The 18,900-nt window shown below is 40.2% G+C and overlaps 1 protein-coding gene across 10 annotated transcripts in view; it reads right to left on the reverse strand.

The window, feature by feature from the left end:
- Nucleotides 1-18,900, reverse strand: part of LOC105478239 (zinc finger protein X-linked) — a 66,152-nt gene that overhangs the window by 4,595 nt on the left and 42,657 nt on the right. For 9 of the 10 annotated variants that reach the window (XM_011735371.2, XM_071088565.1, XM_011735370.3 and 6 more), the window contains 4 exons: nt 2,350-2,499; nt 1,973-2,116; nt 1,453-1,605; nt 786-926 (listed from right to left, as the gene is read on the reverse strand). In XM_011735371.2, coding sequence (XP_011733673.1) covers nt 786-926; nt 1,453-1,605; nt 1,973-2,116; nt 2,350-2,499 — 588 coding nt within the window. The remainder of the gene's footprint in view (nt 1-785; nt 927-1,452; nt 1,606-1,972; nt 2,117-2,349; nt 2,500-18,900) is intronic. The other variant, XM_071088566.1, reaches the window with a different exon arrangement.

The following is an 18,900-nucleotide window of genomic DNA, read 5'->3' on the forward strand; positions in this document are numbered from 1 at the left end:
GGTGGCTCATGCCTGTAATCCCAGCACTTTGGGAGGCCGAGGCAGGCAGATCCCCTGAACTCAGGAGTTCGAGACCAGCCTGACCAACATAACATGCTGAAAACCCGTCTCTATTAAAAATATGAAAATGAGTGGGGCACAGTGGCACACATCTGTAATCCCAGCCACTTGGAAGGCTAAGGCAGGAGAATCACTTGTACCCAGGAGGCAGAGGTTGCAGTGTGAGTTGAGATCACGCCACTGCACTCCAGCCTGGGTAAGAGAGCAAGATTCTGCCTCAAAAAAAAAATAAACAAACTGGTGGAAAATTATTCATAAAAATAAACTTTGGTGACAAAAATTTCCACTGTTTATTCCAAAAAACATAACTTACATTAACTTACAGCAAAGTTTAAACCCATATCATCATATAAGAATAGGAATGTTGTAGAACTAAAGTACTTATCCTGCTGCTCTGTAAATTATGCCTGCTTTATGCTGACATAGATTCTCTATATTTACAAAGTTAATGCTTATAACATATTTGAGGGATTTCATTCCATGTACACATAAAAATCATCCAAGTTTTGAATTTTTCTCATCCATGTTTCTCAGTCATGTACTGTTTCTTTTTATCTAAGGAAATCATTCATGAATATCACTGAATTCTGAAAATTATATTTTCAAGTTCAATAGACAAAGCTACATATGGTCTAGCAGCTAAAATGCCATTGTGACACCCCTGTGGATACATACTAGAGCTTCCTCTGAGAGCACGCTGCGCCATGGAACTCGTGCGCCCTCACCTGTTTGGTACTGCCTGGAATCAGGTCTTCTCCTTTTCTTTGGTTTTTGTTTAGCCAGTCTGCCGAGGCCAGCAGACTCATCTATGTGCAAGAGGGCACTTGCAGTGCCATTCCGGTTTTCAATTCCATCAGAATTATTACCTAACAATGTGTATTAAAAAACAAAATTATACAGTATTATAAATTTTAAAGAATTAGGAATTCTTTATTAACTACAACAACGAAAAGTAAGCCATGATACTCATGAATGACAGAAATTCCCCATTCTAGGTCATGGGTTTTATGAGCACATTTATTATCGTGAGACCGTAGGAAACGCCTAGCTTCCAAAGCTAAAAAACGCATGTCAGCAGTTTTGCCCCATGGACTCCCTTGTCTCCCAAAATGAAAAAGTCATGGGCCAAATATAATCAAGATGAAAACTTTCAGCTTGAAAGCCTGTGTACTTCTTGCAGTACTTCCTTCTACGTAATATACACATGAAAGAAATTCCTGTTAAAAATAAACACAAAATGTAGACTTTATACTCTAATTCAATTCAAATAATCCTTACAGGACACTGGTATTTCAGACTTCTGAAACCTAAGACTACAGAAACCATTTTTCAATCATGGATTCATGTTCAAGAACCAACTTCTTCAATGCTAAGAGGTGCTGGGCAACTTACCATAAGCTGCTGCCCATGCGATCGGCATGAAGGTTTTGATTTCATTGTCGTCCATTTGCTGCTCATGCACAGCAGCGGCTGCCGCTGCTGCCGCAGCATCCTCCTCTCCTACAATCACTTCCATATAAACTTCGTCAGCGATTTCAGCAACATCTAAGTAAAGTAGAAAGTTACAAAAACTTCTGTGACCAGGTTTACAGAAATTACAGGAAACATGTTTTTATTTGAATTCAGTTAATAGACAAAATGGAAAGAAGGTCCAAATATTACATACCTAGAACATAGCTTTCACGTAGTAAGCACTCAATAAATATTTGTTGAATGAATCATTCACTTCTTGGCTTTCACCATAACTTGGTTTTAAAGCAACATTATAAGCATACATAAAAGAGTCACTGATGTTTCCCTTGGAATGTAGTAGCATAATCATCTCTAAAATAATGCTACTTATTTCAAACGCTGGTCACTTAAAAGCTCCAGAAACATAAAAGTTTCTCCCACAAAAAGGCCACCTACTTACTTAAATCTTCATCTTCTGGCTGAGAGTCATTGACAGTCATATAAACCATCTTTTCCCTGGGCACACGAATACTGCTGTTCTGATCAAGCAGTTCAACTCCATGATCATTCTCAGGCTCACTCTCCACAATGTCTACAGTTCCACCTATCCGAGAAGAAGACAGCTTCAATAATTTATTTGAAAACTTCATTTCCATCTATTTCTTTTTACATACTTTTCTTATTACTTTTTATAAACTTTGCTATTACGACATTGGAATTCTTATACAAAAGTTACTTCAGAAAAGATTCCAAATGTTCTCAAATCTAAATAACCCAAAAGTAATCAGGCTGAAACATTTGGATGAGGATGTACAATGTCTAAACACTTCTTCTTACCTAAGTCATCTTCTCCAGGGTCAGCTTTAAAAATGTACACCTTGATGACTTCAGGGCAAGTGCCATCCACTTTACAAGGATCAATTTCCGACTCTGTGTCCATGGTCATTCCGGAAGAACCGTCGTGTTCTATTTTGCCAGCATCATCCACTAAAAAGGAAGGAAATAAATCACAAATAATAATAGATATTTAAATAAAATGTTACTCTTTGCAAAAAAAAAAATTTTTTTTTTTGAGATGGAGTCTCACTCTGTCACCCAGGCTGGAGTGCAGTGGTGCGATCTCAGCTCACTGCAACCTCCGCCTCCCGTGTTCAAGCGATTCTCCTGCCTCAGCCTCCTCAGTAGCTGGGACTACACGCGCCCACCACCACGCCTGGCTAATTTTTTGTATTTTTAGTAGAGACGGGGTTTCACCGTGTTTTCCTAATCCACCCGCCTCGGCCTCCCAAAATGCTGGGTTACAGGCATGAGCCACTGCGCCCAGCAAAAGTTCTTTTACAAATATAATCTCTAACTTGATTCACATAAAATTGGATTTTACCTATACAAGTAAAAGATTCAATAAATACATTTCTAAAGACTTCTAAAAACAGAAGAAGATATTAAAGCAAAAAATACTATACATAGAGAAAACTCCTGGTAGCCTAGAAAACTGTAAATACAAAAGAATATACTTATAGCCTTTGCTAAGCCATAAGGTAAAAGCACTCCTATATTAAAGATATTCTTCTAATACTAAAACCTTCAAAGAACTGGCCAGGTGCAGTGGCTCATGCCTGTAATCCCAGCACTTTGGGAGGCCAAGGTGGGTGGATCACTTGAGGCCAGGAGTTTGAGACCAGGCTGGGCACCATGGCAAGACCCCCATCTTTACCAATTTTATATATATATTAAAATTTTATATATATATAAAATTTTTTTAAAAAAAAAACACATACAGGCTATTATACCTTCTTTAATGAGAGCAATGGGTGTATGAGAATATGTTTAAATTCACGTATTGCTGCATTTGCCACCAAGGACCTAGACTCACTATTGTCATAAACTAAAATTGTGTGTGTACGTTATACGTATTTACATTTAAGCAGATTGAAGTTGAATTTCCGTTGGCCATCTCATTGCGGTGTACCTTTCTGGCAATCATGTTTTGATTATTTTCAAATGTATTGTTCTATTGGCGACAGATCATATCAAATGATACTCAAGAATATATATGTGTGTGTGTGTGTGTGTGCATATATATACATATGTGTGTACATATATATACACACACACACAAAAATTAACTGGGCATGGTGGCACGTGCCTGTAGTCCCAGCTACTCAGGAGGCTGAGGTGGGAGAATCACACAAGCCTGGGAGGTCAAGGTTACAGTGAGCCAAGATAATGCCACTGCACTCCAGCCTGGGTTACAGAGTGAGACCCTGTCTCAAAACAACAACAACAAAAAAAACTTAGAAGAATGTCCTAGAAGTAAAATCAAGAAATAGTCTCCATATATAAATATTTTATAAGCAGTACTTCATGGTCACTATTCTTGAGTATCATTCGATATGATCTATCTCCAATAGAACAATACATTTGAAAATAATCAAAACATGATTGCCAGAAAGGTACACCGCAATGAGATGGCCAACGGAAATTCAGCTTCAATCTGCTTAAATGTAAATACGCATAACGTACACACACAACTTTAGTTTATGACAATAGTGAGTCTAGGTCCTTGGTGGCAAATGCAGCAATATGTGAATTTAAACATATTCTCATACACTCATTGCTCTCATTAATGAAGGTATAATAGCCTGTATGTGTTAAAAAAAAAATGAACAAATGAAAGAGAGACACAGAGGGGGATAAAAAGAGAGAGAAAAAAAAAGAGATACATATGACTTCCAATAGTAGAGACTCGGGGGATATACAACAAACATCACATTTATTTATTTATATTTATATTTATTTATTTATTTATTTATTTATTTTGAAACAGAGTCTCTGTCATCCAGGCTGGAGTGCAGTAGCACAATCTTGGTTAATTCTGCCTCCTGGGTTTAAGCGATTCTCCTGCCTCAGCCTCCCAAGAAGCTGGGATTACAGACGCCGGCCACCACACCCAGCTAATTTTTGTATTTTTAGTAGAGATGGGGTTTCACCATGTTGGTCAGGCTGGTCTCAAATTCCTGACCTCAAGTGATCCACCCACCTCGGCCTCCCAAAGTGCTGGGATTATAGGCATGAGCCACCGTGCCCAGTCAAACATCACATTTTTTAAAACTTTACAAAGTAGCCAAGAAAGTAAGTGTCCTGTTCTTCCCAGGACCTGCAAAATAAAGCTGCACAAAATGGTGTCTTCAAATAACAGACTCTGGATTTGAATAAATACCAACCAAAAGCATAATCCCCATATAATGTAGCCTTACATTACACGTCACTTATGGGCACTGACTGCTATCTCTAGCTCAACAAAAAGTGTAGCAAAGACTAATGAAAAGTTAGCACCCAATACAATTTATCACAAAAGTTGGGTTTTTCAATGTTGAGTCCATTAGTGAAACTCTGAAGGAATGTTCTCTCTGCTCTAGGCCCAGCTGGTCTATCTGGCATAGTGGAAGACCAACTAGAGGGGAGCAGGACCGAGGCCCAGAAAAGAAGGCTCATTGAGCTTGTTTGTAATACCTGCAACAAGCCTTTTCATTTCCCCTTTGCCCTTTTAGTTCCCTTTCTGGTGTTCCTCTGCTAGATCTATCTGTTTTCCTTTTGGATGGACATTGTTTTATTCAGTTCAGCAAACAGTGAATCACAACTACATTAGACTCTAGGCAGGTACTGGAGATGCAAATATGAAAAAGTCAAGGGCTCCAGAAATTTACAGTCTTGTGGCAAAGTGAACAAGTAAACAGGTGGGTATTTTTAAATGTAGTAATAATAATGCAGCTACCATTTACTAAGTGATTATGGTAAGTACTACTTAATACTTAAAACAACCCTGTGAGGCAGATGGTACAATATTCTCTACATTTTACAGTAGAGTAAACTGAAGTTTAGAGAGGTTGAGTAACTTATCTGGAGTCACACAATTCACATCTCAAGCTACGCTGGTCCCAGTCAGGGCTCGTCAACTTCTGGAATTTGGAGCATGGGGTTTAAATTGGTAGAGGCAACTGTGATTTTTGAAAAATCAAAAAATAGTGTAACTATCTAAACATGCTTTCTTTTCGTGGAAAACGAATGAATGTGCTCATGACTCAGGCAGGCATAATTAGTATTGCAACCAAGGCTAGGTGGTGGTGATTCTGACCACTATAACTTTTAACATTCACAGTCATCCCTTGTGTAATTTACACCCGTTATACCAAGACAGAACTCAGATTCTGACATCTTTGAAATGATACTTCTGCAAAGTTCTGTCACAATCTCCAGCTCCAAAAACTGTGTTTACCTAATCAAAATTCTTACGCAGAACATCAAGATGAATCTACTATCTCAAAAGCCAACATTAAAAAACAAAAATACAGTGACAAATTATCAACTTAACTTCTGACTTATTGAGAATCAATACCATCCACATCCCAAATTACGTGCAAAGAAAAGCTTGAAAATGGCAGCCCCAAACCTTTGTCATTTACAAACATAAAAATTATAAAATTTAATCAGCTTGTTTCAAATGCAAAGTTCAAGAATCCCAAACTCTGGGTCACTGAAAGCAGTTGTTGTTTTGGTCTATTTTTGATATCATTAATCACCAAACTACATTCTAATATATCTTCAGTTTCAAAACCAAACAAGTCACTTAAAAATGCACTTGTTGATAAATTATACTTTTTCTTACATAAATTGAAATGAAAGTCATTTAAGAGAAAAAAGCAAAAGCTTGTTTATGTACATTGTAAGATGACAATGTTGAACCCTCTAATGCAATCTTTAATAAATTGATACAGAAAAATGAGAGGATGAGAGTCAGAAATGACTGGCAAACATCATTGTGCACTGATCTCTGCCATGGGAACAAAGGAAAGATACCTCACCCAGGTTAAGAGAAAGAGAAGGGCAATTACGTAAAGGGACAAATGAAGGGAGACACAAAATGGTGTGATGGTAAGGGAATGCATGGTTCAATATTGCTGGAATGTGAGGGTCAAGTGTGGCAAAGGATGTGACAGGAAATGCAGCCGACTGCGAAGCTGAAGCCAGGTCACAAAGGGCCTTGTGCACAGGCAGAGGGACTCAGACTTTATCCTTGCAGGCCAAGGGTTTCTCAGTCTGGTCAGGTGTCAAAATCTCTTAGGGAATTTAAAAACAAAGCATCCAGTCCAGCAGCTCTACAGAATCAGGATCTGCAGCACTCGGACCTGCTATATAGAGACAGATTTAGGGGCGCCCTGCCTCTCAGACTCTGATGAGAGGCTGGAGAATATCTGCTGCAGGACTGAGAGACTTTCACACAAAGCAGTGACTAAGTCAGGTGCCCATTTCCGCTGGCCTTGGAAAGGTAGATCCAACGAGATCAAAGCATGGAGCTGACTTGCGTCTACTGCAGTAATGCAGGTGACAGATGGCGAGGCCTTGAATCAGGACAGAGGTAGTACAACTGGAGGAGTGGGCTGGACTTGAGGCCTATCTTGGGACTGAAATGAGTAGAACTTGGTGTCTGACTGAAAACCTAACATGACAAAGAAGCCAAGGATAACTGGGTTTTTAAAATTTAGGTGACTGAGTGACTGAGGTAAGAAATGTGAGAAATGAGGAGAAGAATCTCTCTTCCTGCATGTTTGATTAACTTAAGGTCCCAAGGATAACGTCCTGAAAAGCCCTCAGAACCAGTGATTGTCGCTATTGCTTTGTGCTCACGGCACCCTTTGCTTGCTTCTCTCGGAATACATGATTCACTGTGTGGCCACTGTCTGGTTTTTCTCCCCGTCTTTCCCATTGACACAGCAGAACCTGTATTTTCATTACTCAGTCTTTTAAGACCCAGTCTGGTGATGGTAGATGATCAGAATATTGATGAATCAACAATTCACTGAATGAATGAGATGTGAAGCCAGCTGCTTAATATTCAAGTCTGAAAGTGGAAGGCTGACACAGTTTGGGGGAGCCCTCAACTGTGTTAACTAAGCTTTGTCATCATGCAGTGAGAATCTGCAGTGTGAGGACAGAGTCCCAGGGAATGCCATAGTTAAAAGGAGGGGCAAGAATAGTTCAAAAAGAAACCAGAGAAGGGAAAGCTGGAGAGGGTGGTAGAAGGGTATGAAGGAAGCTAGGGAGTTAAAAGATGCAGGAAGCCTAGTAAGTAAGGCCCTAGTAAGTAAGTAATGCAGCACCACACAAGAAGGAACGTGGAGAAGGAATGTCCACTGTGTAGTAGCATGAGGTCGCTGTTCTTGGTTAAAATCAGTGGAGTGAAGGCTGTAAAGGGTCAGACTAGAGTGGGCTGAGTCGTCAATGGAACATGTGAATTTCTTCGAGTCTAGTTTGAAAAAGGCAAACAGAAGGACAATAACTAAAATGGGTTGCAGAGTCAAGGACTTTTTCATTTAGTATTGGTAGATAAAAATACTCAAGCATGCTCGGTCTGTAGGAGAAAACAGAATAGAAAGTGAGAGACTGAAGCCAGAGGATGTGAAATTTGGGGATCCAGATCTCAGAGGAAAAGAAACTAGGAGCAAAGATGAAGGAATTTTCCTTAAATAGAAGGAGAAACACGCTATCCTTCTGAGACGTGAATGATAATGTAGCTGTGCTGTGTTTAGGGAAGCAGGGAAGGTGATGATGCAGAAAGTTGTAGTTTACGGCTGGTGGCTTCAATCATAGGTATGAAACAAGAGGCAAGAACTTGGGTAATCAGTGAGAAAACAAAAGACTGGGTTAAGAGCTTGAGAAACTAGAGAAAATGAGTGATCCAGGACAAGCTTAATGATATGAAGGTTCAAAGAGTCCAACTGGTTAAAGTCTTTGCAGTTAAAAAAACAACTACAGGTTCTCTAAACACTGGACATAACTATCTAAATTAAAGTATCTTGATTATGCTTTATAAAAATGGTTTGTAGGGAGAAAGAGTCAGCATTAATGCTCTTACTTCTGGACTGATACATACTTACCCTTTTTCAAAGCTATTTTTATGACATACCCGGCTAACTGGGCCAAGGTTATTTTCTTAAAGGTGGTTTGGAATTTCAAACCGAGGTAGCAATGGAGGGATAAAGTTATCACCAAACTAGGAGAAAATTTGTAACATCTTCGGATAACTCAACTCAAAACAGTTTGATGATGTTGATAAAGCTGGCCTCTTTTGAGAAGGCTTGTCAAAACTGATTCCAGCAAGTACTGGAAAATCCAATGTCCCTATGTTTACAAATAACAGGGCCAGGCTTCTTGTTTTTGCATGTCAGTTTGTCTGTACCCTTCAGGTTAAACCTTTGATGACTAGAAAATCCAATCATTTTAGAGCTTGCAAAATGTCATGGTTTTACCTGTAACTTGGAGTAAAAGACCTCTCTGTTTGCTTTCACAAATGTGTGGGAAAACACATTCCAAATATATGAGCCTACCTGGTAGCAAAGCTATTCTATTACATAAGTATAATTCACCTTCAGATTTTCACCTTGAACATTTATCCCACTAAATCTATAAAATTATTCTGAATATGAAATGTTACAGGAATGATTTATCTTTTAAAAAGACACTTTGATGGTCCTGTTAAGTACTCAAAATTTCACTATGATTTTAAAGCTACCATTATTAAAAATGAATTTCTAAAAACAGACAAAGAAGGCTTTGATAAAATTGAGTCATCCTACCTATGATTCCTGCATAAGTGCCTTCTCCTAATGTAGTAATGAAGAACTAGAGCTTTAGAATAAGGCCTCTCCAAAACAGAAGAGCACAGTTTCTGGAAATTAAGACTACTTCTAATAATAACTACCATTTGCATGGCATTTTGCAATTTCCTTAGCATTTCTACATTTTTTTAATTACATTTGATTCTCATCTTTTCCAGATAAAGAAATACAGGCTCTGAAATGGCATGTGATTTGCCCAAAGTCAGTGAGCTACTAAGTGAGAGGTGGAAGAGAAAGTGAGGTGCCTGACTTTAGAACTCAGACCTTTATCTTCATCTTCTGAAAGAAATGAAAATGTGCTCAAAATCCTGCCACTGGGAACCATCAACAGAATTTACAGATCATTAGACATTTCTCCAGGCATACTACAAATAAAAGGATGGAAGAAAGAACAGAGAACTTTTTGTGAAAATGAGATGTTGTAACATGCTCTTTTTAAACAAAAGTTACAACATGAGAATTTAAACTCAACAACAAAACAATTTTAACTCCAAAGTCAATCCCATTCCCTCGCCCACGATCTCAATTCCCTTACCCTACCCCTTCTTTTGTTTCATCACACAGGCCTGGCACAATCACACACTTTACAATTTGCCTCTTTGCCTCTGCACCAGCACCTAGGTAGCTAAATATGGCTGGAAACACACAGAAACACAAACACACCCAGCGGATGGTTTCACTTTAAATTCAGAACCCTGAACCTGAAGTGAGCCCTTTCTGCTACTTTCTGTCCTCTCCTCTTTTCCCTATTCTCCTCACCCCTCAAATCTCTAATACCACCTCCCCATCCTCTCTCAGTGGCTGACCTTCTTACTTCACCTAGAAATCAACCAGAAGAGAAGATTCACTACCGCATCTAATCCACCTGCCAGCAACTAAGCCCACATACACTGTCTTCAGCCTGTTCCCACAAACCATTTGTGTTCCTACCTACTGCCTATCCCCTCTTTTTGAAGCCCCTTCTTCACTGCTTGAGCACCTCTCCCCTCTCTTTCCCTGCATCCTCTACTGGATCATTCTCATCAGGATACAAACAAGCCATTCTTTCTCCCCTGCTTAAAATGAGCAAAACCTCCTTTTTTTTTTTTTTTTGAGATGGAGTTTTGCTCTTGTTGCCGAGGCTGGAGTGCAATGGTGTGTCTCAGCTCACTGCAACCGCCACCTCCTGGGTTCAAGCGATTCTCCTGCCTCAGCCTCCCAAGTAGCTGGGATTATAGGCGTGCGCCACATCTGGCTAATTTTTTATTTTTAATAGAGATGGGGTTTCACCATGTTGGTCAGGCAGGTCTTGAACTCCTTACTTCAGATGATCCACCCACCTCGGCCTCCCAAAATGCTGGGATTACAGGCGTGAGCCACCGTGCCCGGCCAAGCAAAAACTCTTGATCCCATTTCTCCACCACCTCCATTTCTCAAATTTGCCTCATTTCATATCCTTTAAAGTAACTTCAAGGTTGGGTGCAGTGGTGCACACCTATAATCCCAGCTCTTTGGGAGGCCAAGGCAGGAGAATTGCTTAAGCCCAGTACTTAGAGACCAGCCTGGGCAACACAGCGAGACTCTCATCTCTACAAAAAAATTAAAAAATTAGCCAGGCATGGTAGCATGCGCCTGTAGTCCCAGCTACCCAGGAGGCTGAGGTGGGAGGATCACCTCAACCTAGGAGGTCGAGGCTGCAGTGAGCTGTGATTGCACCACTGCAGTTCGGCCTGGGCGACAGTGAGACCCTGCCTCCAAAAAAAAAAAAAAAAAAGTTCATTTCAATCAGGTCATTCTTTGCCCACAACTTCACCAAAACTGTCCATCAAGGTCACTTATGACCAATTCTCGGCCCTCACGTGACTTGCAGCGGCAGCATCTGACAGATACGCACTCTCTGTGATTCACTTTCCTCACTTGGCTCCCATGACCCAATCTCTTGGTTTCCTCTCACCTCACTGACCATGCCTCCTCACTCTTGTGCTGGAGCCTCCTTTTACCACCTAATGCTGCAAACCCCAGGGCTTAGTCCTTAGTCTTAAGTTTGTCTACAATCATTCCTTTGGTTATCTCACTCTGTCTCATGACTTAAATTTCATTTATATACCAACAACTCCCAAATTTACATCTCCACTCTAGACCTGTCTCCATAACTCAGATTTGTACATGTATCTCCTCTTTGATGTCTAACCAGATGTCTCAAAAGTAAGTGTCTGCTCAAATGTTACCTTCTCAGCAAAACCCTGACCGTACTCGTAACCCAAATCCTCCTTATACCTCTTTTTACCTCCCCAAGTACGTATCACCTTATAATACGCTGTACCACTCACCTATGTCTGTGTACCTCTGCTAGAATGTAATGTCTATGAGGGAAAGAAACTTTCCTGTGTTTTGTTCACTAATGTATATCCCAAGTGCCTACAATACTGCCCGGCGTATAGAGTAAGCACACAACATTCATTTGTTAAATATATGAATGCTAATCTTCAAGTAAATGTTTGGTCATTAAGACATTAGTTCTTAACTGTCTAAAAAAACAAGGCAGGTGCAGTGGCTCATGCCTATAATCACAACACTTTGGGAGGCCAAGGTGGGAGGATTGCCTCCGCCTGGGCAACATAGTGAGACCATCTCTAAAAAATTTTTACATTAGCCGGGCATGGTGGTATGGAGCTGTGGTCCCAGCTGCTCGGGAAGCTGAGGTAGGAGGATCACTTCAGCCCAGGAGGTCAAGGCTACAGTGAGTCATGATCACGCCACTGCACTCCAGCCTGGGCTACAAAGCAAGACCCCGCTTCAAAAAATAAAAGTAAGAAAAAATATTATAAAAGCATCCATATTTTGCCTATAATACACAAATAAGTTTTAGACCCAGCATCTACTGTCACTTTACTGTGAAAGATATGGAAGTTAACATTTCAACTTCTCCACTCCCCCAAATATTTTATAGCTAGTTTTATATTAAATGAACTCAATGCTCATTTCTAGTTTTTTTAAAAATCAGTTTCTCCATTCTAGGGTTCTTTCTATTGATCGATCCTTTAATCTGCTAGATTCAATACCAAATAGTTCCCCCATCCAAGAAAGGCCAATGGGTGCTACAGTCCCTGAATTTCTGCATACTTGAAAATGTTGGTCCACGGCCTTTACTTGAAGAATGAATTGGCTGAATATAAAACTCTTAGGTTACAATTTCCTCAGAACTTTGCAGACATTGTTTCACTGTCTCCTAGCACTGAGCATTTCTGTGTGGATGTCCCTATAATTCTTGATCCTTAAAGTTCACTAAATAACAGTATGATTATGATTTGGTTGTTTTACCATTTCGACAATTTCTTGGAACAAAAAAGATTCTAATCTTTATTTCAGGAAAAAAATCTTCCATTATAAATATTTTTCTAGTTCATTAGTTGTTCTCTTCTGGAATTTCACTTATGTGTATTTGTGTCCTTTATCTTTCTCCATATCTATCCTTCTTCTCCATAAGCATTTTCACAATTTTATTTTCTTAACATTTCATTTTGTGATTTCCTAAAGCCCAATCCCTCTGTCCTTGGCTATATGCTAAGACACATTTTTTCTTATTGTTGCTTCTATGATGGCTTTTACCTCATATTTTTTTCTCTTCAGCTTCTTTCTGGATTTTGTCAGTTTATAGTCTAACTGTCCCTATTGCCTTGTAATATATAATAAATAAATTTTTTTGTTTTGGTAGAGATGGGATCTCACTGTGTTGCCCAGGCTGGCCTCAAACTCCTGGCCTCAAGCAATCCTTCCACTTCCATTTCCTATAGTGCTGGGATTACAGGTACGAGCCACCACACCTGGCCTGTCTCAAGTTTTTAAAAAGATATCATATTGTTTGCAATTTCACTGAGCCTGCAGACCAGTGCTAACCAACAGAACTTTCTTTGATGAAGGAAATGTTCTGCACTAGCCACATGTAGCTATTGAGTACTTGAAATGTGACTGGTGCAATGTAGGAACTGTATGTTTAATTCATTTTAACAACTTTAGCCAAATATGTGGCTAGTGGCTACTATAGAGGAAATCTCCAAATTCAAAGGGCTCCCATGCATGAAAATACAATGCATAAACAAACAAACAACAAAAAACCTACGGCCAAACATGGTGGCTCACACCTGTAATCCCAACACTTTGGAAGGCCAAGGTGGGAGGATCACTTAAGCGAGAAGTTTGAGACCAGCCTGGACAACACAGTGAGACCCCATCTCTACAAATAAATTATCTGGATGTGGTAGCACGTGCCTGCAGTCCCAGCTCCACAGGAGGCTGAGACAGGAGGAATGTTTGAGCCCAGGAGTCCAAGGTTGCAGCAGTGAGCCATGATCACACCATTGCACTCTAGTCTGGGCAACAGAGCAAGATCCTGTCTCAAAAAAAAAAAAAAAAAAAAAAAGAGAAAAAGGAATACAAGGGGGAAAGGGGACAATAACAATTTCTAGGGGAAAAAAGCTGTACGCAAAAATGTAATCAAAGTGATCAATGGTTATGCTGCGAATGATATTTTCACAATCAAAATAATGTAAGCACTGAGTACTGATTTTCTACTTTATTGGAAGGCTGACTAATGGTTATAGAACATACATGGATTGGCTGGGCATGGTGGCTCATGCCTGTAATCCCAGCACTTTGGGAGGCCAAGGCAGGCGGATCACCTGAGGTCAGGAGTTCAAGACCAGCCTCATGGAGACCAACATGGAGAAACCCCGTCTCTACTAAAAATAGAAAAATTAGCCAGGAGTGTTGGCGCATTCTTGTAAGCCCAGCTACTCGGGAGGCTGAGGCAGGAGAATTGCCTGAACCTCAGAGCCAGAGGTTGTGGTAAGCCGAGATCACGCCATTGCACTCCAACCTGGGTAACAAGAACGAAACTCCATCTCAAAAAAATAAAAATAAAAAAGAACTTAAAATGGATCAGCCTCAACAATACAAAGTAAACATAGATTGGAAGGTAGGCTGAACAGCTTAAAGAAAGTGGAGGGCAAAGGCACTGATATCCTCATCTTAAAAAGCAGGAGTCAAAAGATACTGTCCACATTTGATGGAACAAGAAATAAAGATATTAATGTATTACTTAAATTTTGAAAAGTAAAAGAACCAAAAATTGAAACACACCTACCGTGAAAAGTCATGGGAAAGGGATGTGAGAACAAAAGTGAGCAAAATTGTCAGCTATCACAGCAGGACATGAAGAAAGAACGTATGAAACAGAAGTAATAAAAATCAAGAAAGTGGCCGGGCGTGGTGGCTCACGCCTGTAATCTCACCACTTTGGGAGGCCAAGGTGGGCAGATCACAAGAGACTAGCCTGGCCAACACAGCGAAACATCGTGAAACATCGTCTCTACTAAAACTACAAAAATTAGCCAGGCAAGGTGGCAGACGCCTGTAATCCCAGGTACTCAGGAGGCTGAGGCAGGGAGAATCGCTTGAACCTGGGAGGCGGAGGTTCAGTGAGCCGAGATCACGCCACTGCACTCCAGCCTGGATGATAGAGCGAAACTGTCTCAAAAAAGTCAAGAAAGTATATTATTTAAAATCATATAGATAAGTACCATTAGAAATAGCTGAAAGAGAAAGTATAAGTCCTCACGTAATGTCATTGGTAGGTTCTCAGAAATTGTGACTTTCAGCCAAACAACGTAGTATAACAAAAGCAATTTTTTGGCCAGGCGCAGTGGCTCACGCCTGTAATCCTAGCCCTTTGGGAGGCTAATGCGGGAGGATCACTTGAGGTCAGGAGTTCGAGATCAGCCTGGACAACATGGTGAAACCCCGTCTCTACTAAAAATACAAAAATTAGCTGGGCAGGGTGGTGCACACGTGTAGTCCCAGCTACTTGGGGGGCTGTGGCACGAGAACTGCTTGCACTAGGGAGGCGGAGGTTGCAGTAAGTCAAGATAGCGCCACTGCACTCCAGCCTGGGTGGCAGAGTGAGACATGGCCTCAAAAAAAAAAAAAAAATTACTGTAGGCTAATTGATATAAACAAGAGTTAAGTTCCTATGGCATATTTCTGGTCACAAAAACATCACCAAACTTCTAAGTATAGTCTAAAACACTTCTAGAATTAAACGTGGAAATAAATGTGGGCTATACATGTATTTAAGAAAGATTAGTAAAAACAAGATGATAATTTGCCCAATGATTCTAGATCAGGGTCGTGGGTGTAGAAGCCTCTCCAGCAGCTCAGGGTATCAGGCAGGAACCATCACAGGGCATGCTCAGTCACATTGGGACAGTGTAGACATGCCAATTAACCTAATGTGCACAGCTTTGGGATGTGGGAGGAAACCCACACAGACATGAGGATAATGTGCAAACGCCACAGGGACAGTGTCCCCAGCAGAAAGTCAATTTTCTTTCTCATCAACATTATAAGCAAATAACATGTTATTCCAGGACCTGCTACAGTTGCCTTTGGGGGGATGAGCCAGGAAGAACAAAGGGTAGGTAAGGCAAAGCATTACTGCTTTAAAATAGTTTTTCCATGAATAAACACAGTATGGTCTATCCATACAATGGAATCCTATTTAGCCTTAAAAAGGAAGGAAATTCTGACACAAGCTACGACATGAATAAATCTTGAAAAATCATGCTAGGTGAAATAAGTTAGCCACAAAAGTAAAAATACTGTATGATCCCACTTTTAAGAGGTAACCAGGGTAGTCGAATTCCTAAGAGAAAGTAGGAGGGTGGCTGCCAGGGGCTGGGAGGAGGGGATCAGAGAGTTGGTGTTTAATGGGTATGGAGTTTGTTTTGCAAGATGAAGAGTTCTGGGGATGGATGATACTGATGGTCGCTCAACAGTGTGAATGCACTTAATGCCACTGAACTGTATAATTAAAAAATTGTTAAGATGGTAAATTTTATGTGTATTTTATAATTAAAAACTAATTTTAAAAACTAAATTAAAAGCTTTTGGCACAATTCCATAACTATCACCTCTCCTTTTTTAAACATCCCTCATGATACTGGAAGATATTTTATTGAAAAAAATAATTGCTTAAAGAGGAAAGGCTAATTTGGGGCCTTTAGTAAACAGAAAAGCTAATAATAAAGGCTCTAGGGGATTGTTGCTTGGCCCATTTGGCTTTTATCATTATTGAGATACAGTTTACATAACAAAATTCTCCATTTTAAAGTGTACAATTAAGTGATTTTTAGTACATTCACTGTGGTGCAACCATCACCACCCTTTTAATTCCCCATAAAGAAACACCATACCCATTAGCAGTCCGGCCCAACTCATTCTTCCCCCAATCTCCTGGAAACCACTCATCTACTTTCTCTATGGATCTGCCTCTTCTAAACATTTCACATAGATGGAATCATACAACATGTGGTCTTTTTCGCCTGGCTGCTTTCACTAAGCATAATGCTTGAAAGATAAGAAATGATCTCTTAAACCCAGAAAAGAGAAGTCATTAAACAGTCATTAAAATAAGCTCAAATAAAATCTTTTTTGGGTTTTTTTTTTTTTTTTTTTGAGACAAGGTCTCGCTCTGTCACCCAGGCTGGAATGCAGCACACAATCATGGCTCACTGTGGCCCTGACTTGGGCTCAAGCAATCCTTCCACCTCAGCCTCCTAGGCAAGCGCCACCATACCTGGTGTTTTCTTTTTTTAATTGTTTCTAGAGATGGGGTCTCCCGATGTTGTCAAGTCTAGTTTGAATTCCTGGGCTCATGTGATCCTCCCGCCTCAGCCTCCAAAAACGCTGGGATTACAGGTGTGAGCCATTGTGCCAGGCCTCAAAATCTTAACACTGCAACTCTGATTGCCACATTTCAATAAAGATTGAAAAGACCTTGTACTCATCTTGAGAACAACTGAAATTATCTAGGAGGCACAGACAAGAGGGAAAATCTATGCCATGAGGACACAATCAGTCTCAAACTCTAATTAAACTTGAAGTCGATAAACCTATGGCCAATACTCACAAGGTAGACATAAATTCATTCACTAAATCCCAGCCTCCCAGACACCTAATAAATCTTTAAACAGGCTAATTTGAGAGAAAAATAAAGATGATTTTACTTCCTAAGTAAGTTACCTCAAGGGCAGTATGAATACACAAATCTTTTCTAAAGTTTTAACAAGATTCACACCTGTGATCTTGGGACTGATGTCAAGGAAGGAAACCAGGCCTTTCCTTACCATACACTTCACTATTGCTAAGATAAAATTAGGTTCTGTAAACAATAAGCCTATTCTAACTTACCATGACAAGTCTAATAGTCTTACTACATAATTACCAGAATGTTTTTTAAACCTCGAACCCCAAAATCCAATCAAAAGAGAAACTGTAGGATAGACTTGGTATTATTCAGCATCCTCAGGGTCCCTGTGTGGATGGCTACTTAATACTCAACGAAGGCCGGGCTCGGTGGCTCACGCCTGTAATCCCAGCACTTTGGGAGGTCAAGACAGGAGAATCACCTGAGATCAGGAGTTTGAGACCAGCCTGGCCAACATGGCGAAACCCCATCTCTACTAAAAATACAAAAATTAGCTGGGTGTGGTGGCGCACACTTGTAATCCCAGCTACTCCGGAGGCTGAGGTAGGAGAATCGCTTGAACCCAGGAGATGGAGGTTGCAGTGAGTCAAGATCGCACCACTGCACTCCAGCCTGGGGGGACAGAGCAAGACTCCATTTCAAAAAAAAAAAAAATCCAATGAAGATATCAAAGATGGGTATTTCCTCCTAAAAGGATATCTGAGCAACTATTATGTCCCAGGCACTATGGTAGTTTCCCTGTATTTTATTATGAAATCAACGACAACAACCCCAGAACTTAGATGTTTTGTCTCTACTTGACATATGTGAAAACAGAGCACCTAAAAGACTGAGTAACTTGCAGGAAGTATTCTGTCAAGAAGGCAAATGCTTTAGTAGATAAATACATTTAAATTTCACTCTTAGACCTTCCTCTCTTAACTTCCTCCTCAGGAACCCTCTTTGTGGGGTTAAAATTCCACCTTATTTTTATTATATAGCCTATAAGAGACTTGAAAGAATTGGGTACGATCTGATCTCCTTTAATTCTTGAAACTTTCCTGGAGTGGTTCAAAGGTTTAGTGAAATTAGCCTCATTCTGTAGACCAGGAATTAAAGGAACAGTACCAGTCAGGTCCCTGTCCTAAGTTACAGTGATCTGTAGCATGGTGTCAGAGACATAAGTAATGAAAAATAGTTGAATAGGTCTAAAACTAGTAAAACAATAACTGATTTCTTTATACATTCAGGGGGAAGAGAAAGGAATAACTGTTACAATCCCACCCTGTACCTGCCCTTACCCAAGAAGAATTCCCTGATGGGACAACAGAAACGTCATAATGAAGCTAATCGACATTGAGCCTTGCTAGCCCAATGGATGCCACTGACTGAAAGCCTCTGGATAACGACAGCAATGGCTAGCAGTGACTGACAGGATCTCTCATTCTCACAACCACCCTGGAAGTCAAGCAGTATTACTGGCATTTCACAAATAAGGAAGCTAATACAAAAAGGTTAGTTAACTTGCCCGAATTCATTCAGCTAATGAGTAGCAGAGCCGGTATCCAAATCCAAGGCTGGCTGACTCAGCTGCAAGCTAAGTTTCCATACACCAGATGTTGCTTCTCTAAGATAGGCAAGGAGAGGTATGTTCTCTCTCTCCCTCTCTCCTTTTCTTTTCCCTCCCCAGACCCATTACCTCACAAAGTA

The sequence above is a fragment of the Macaca nemestrina genome, chromosome X, assembly GCF_043159975.1.
Source record: "Macaca nemestrina isolate mMacNem1 chromosome X, mMacNem.hap1, whole genome shotgun sequence".
NCBI lineage: Eukaryota > Metazoa > Chordata > Mammalia > Primates > Cercopithecidae > Macaca > Macaca nemestrina.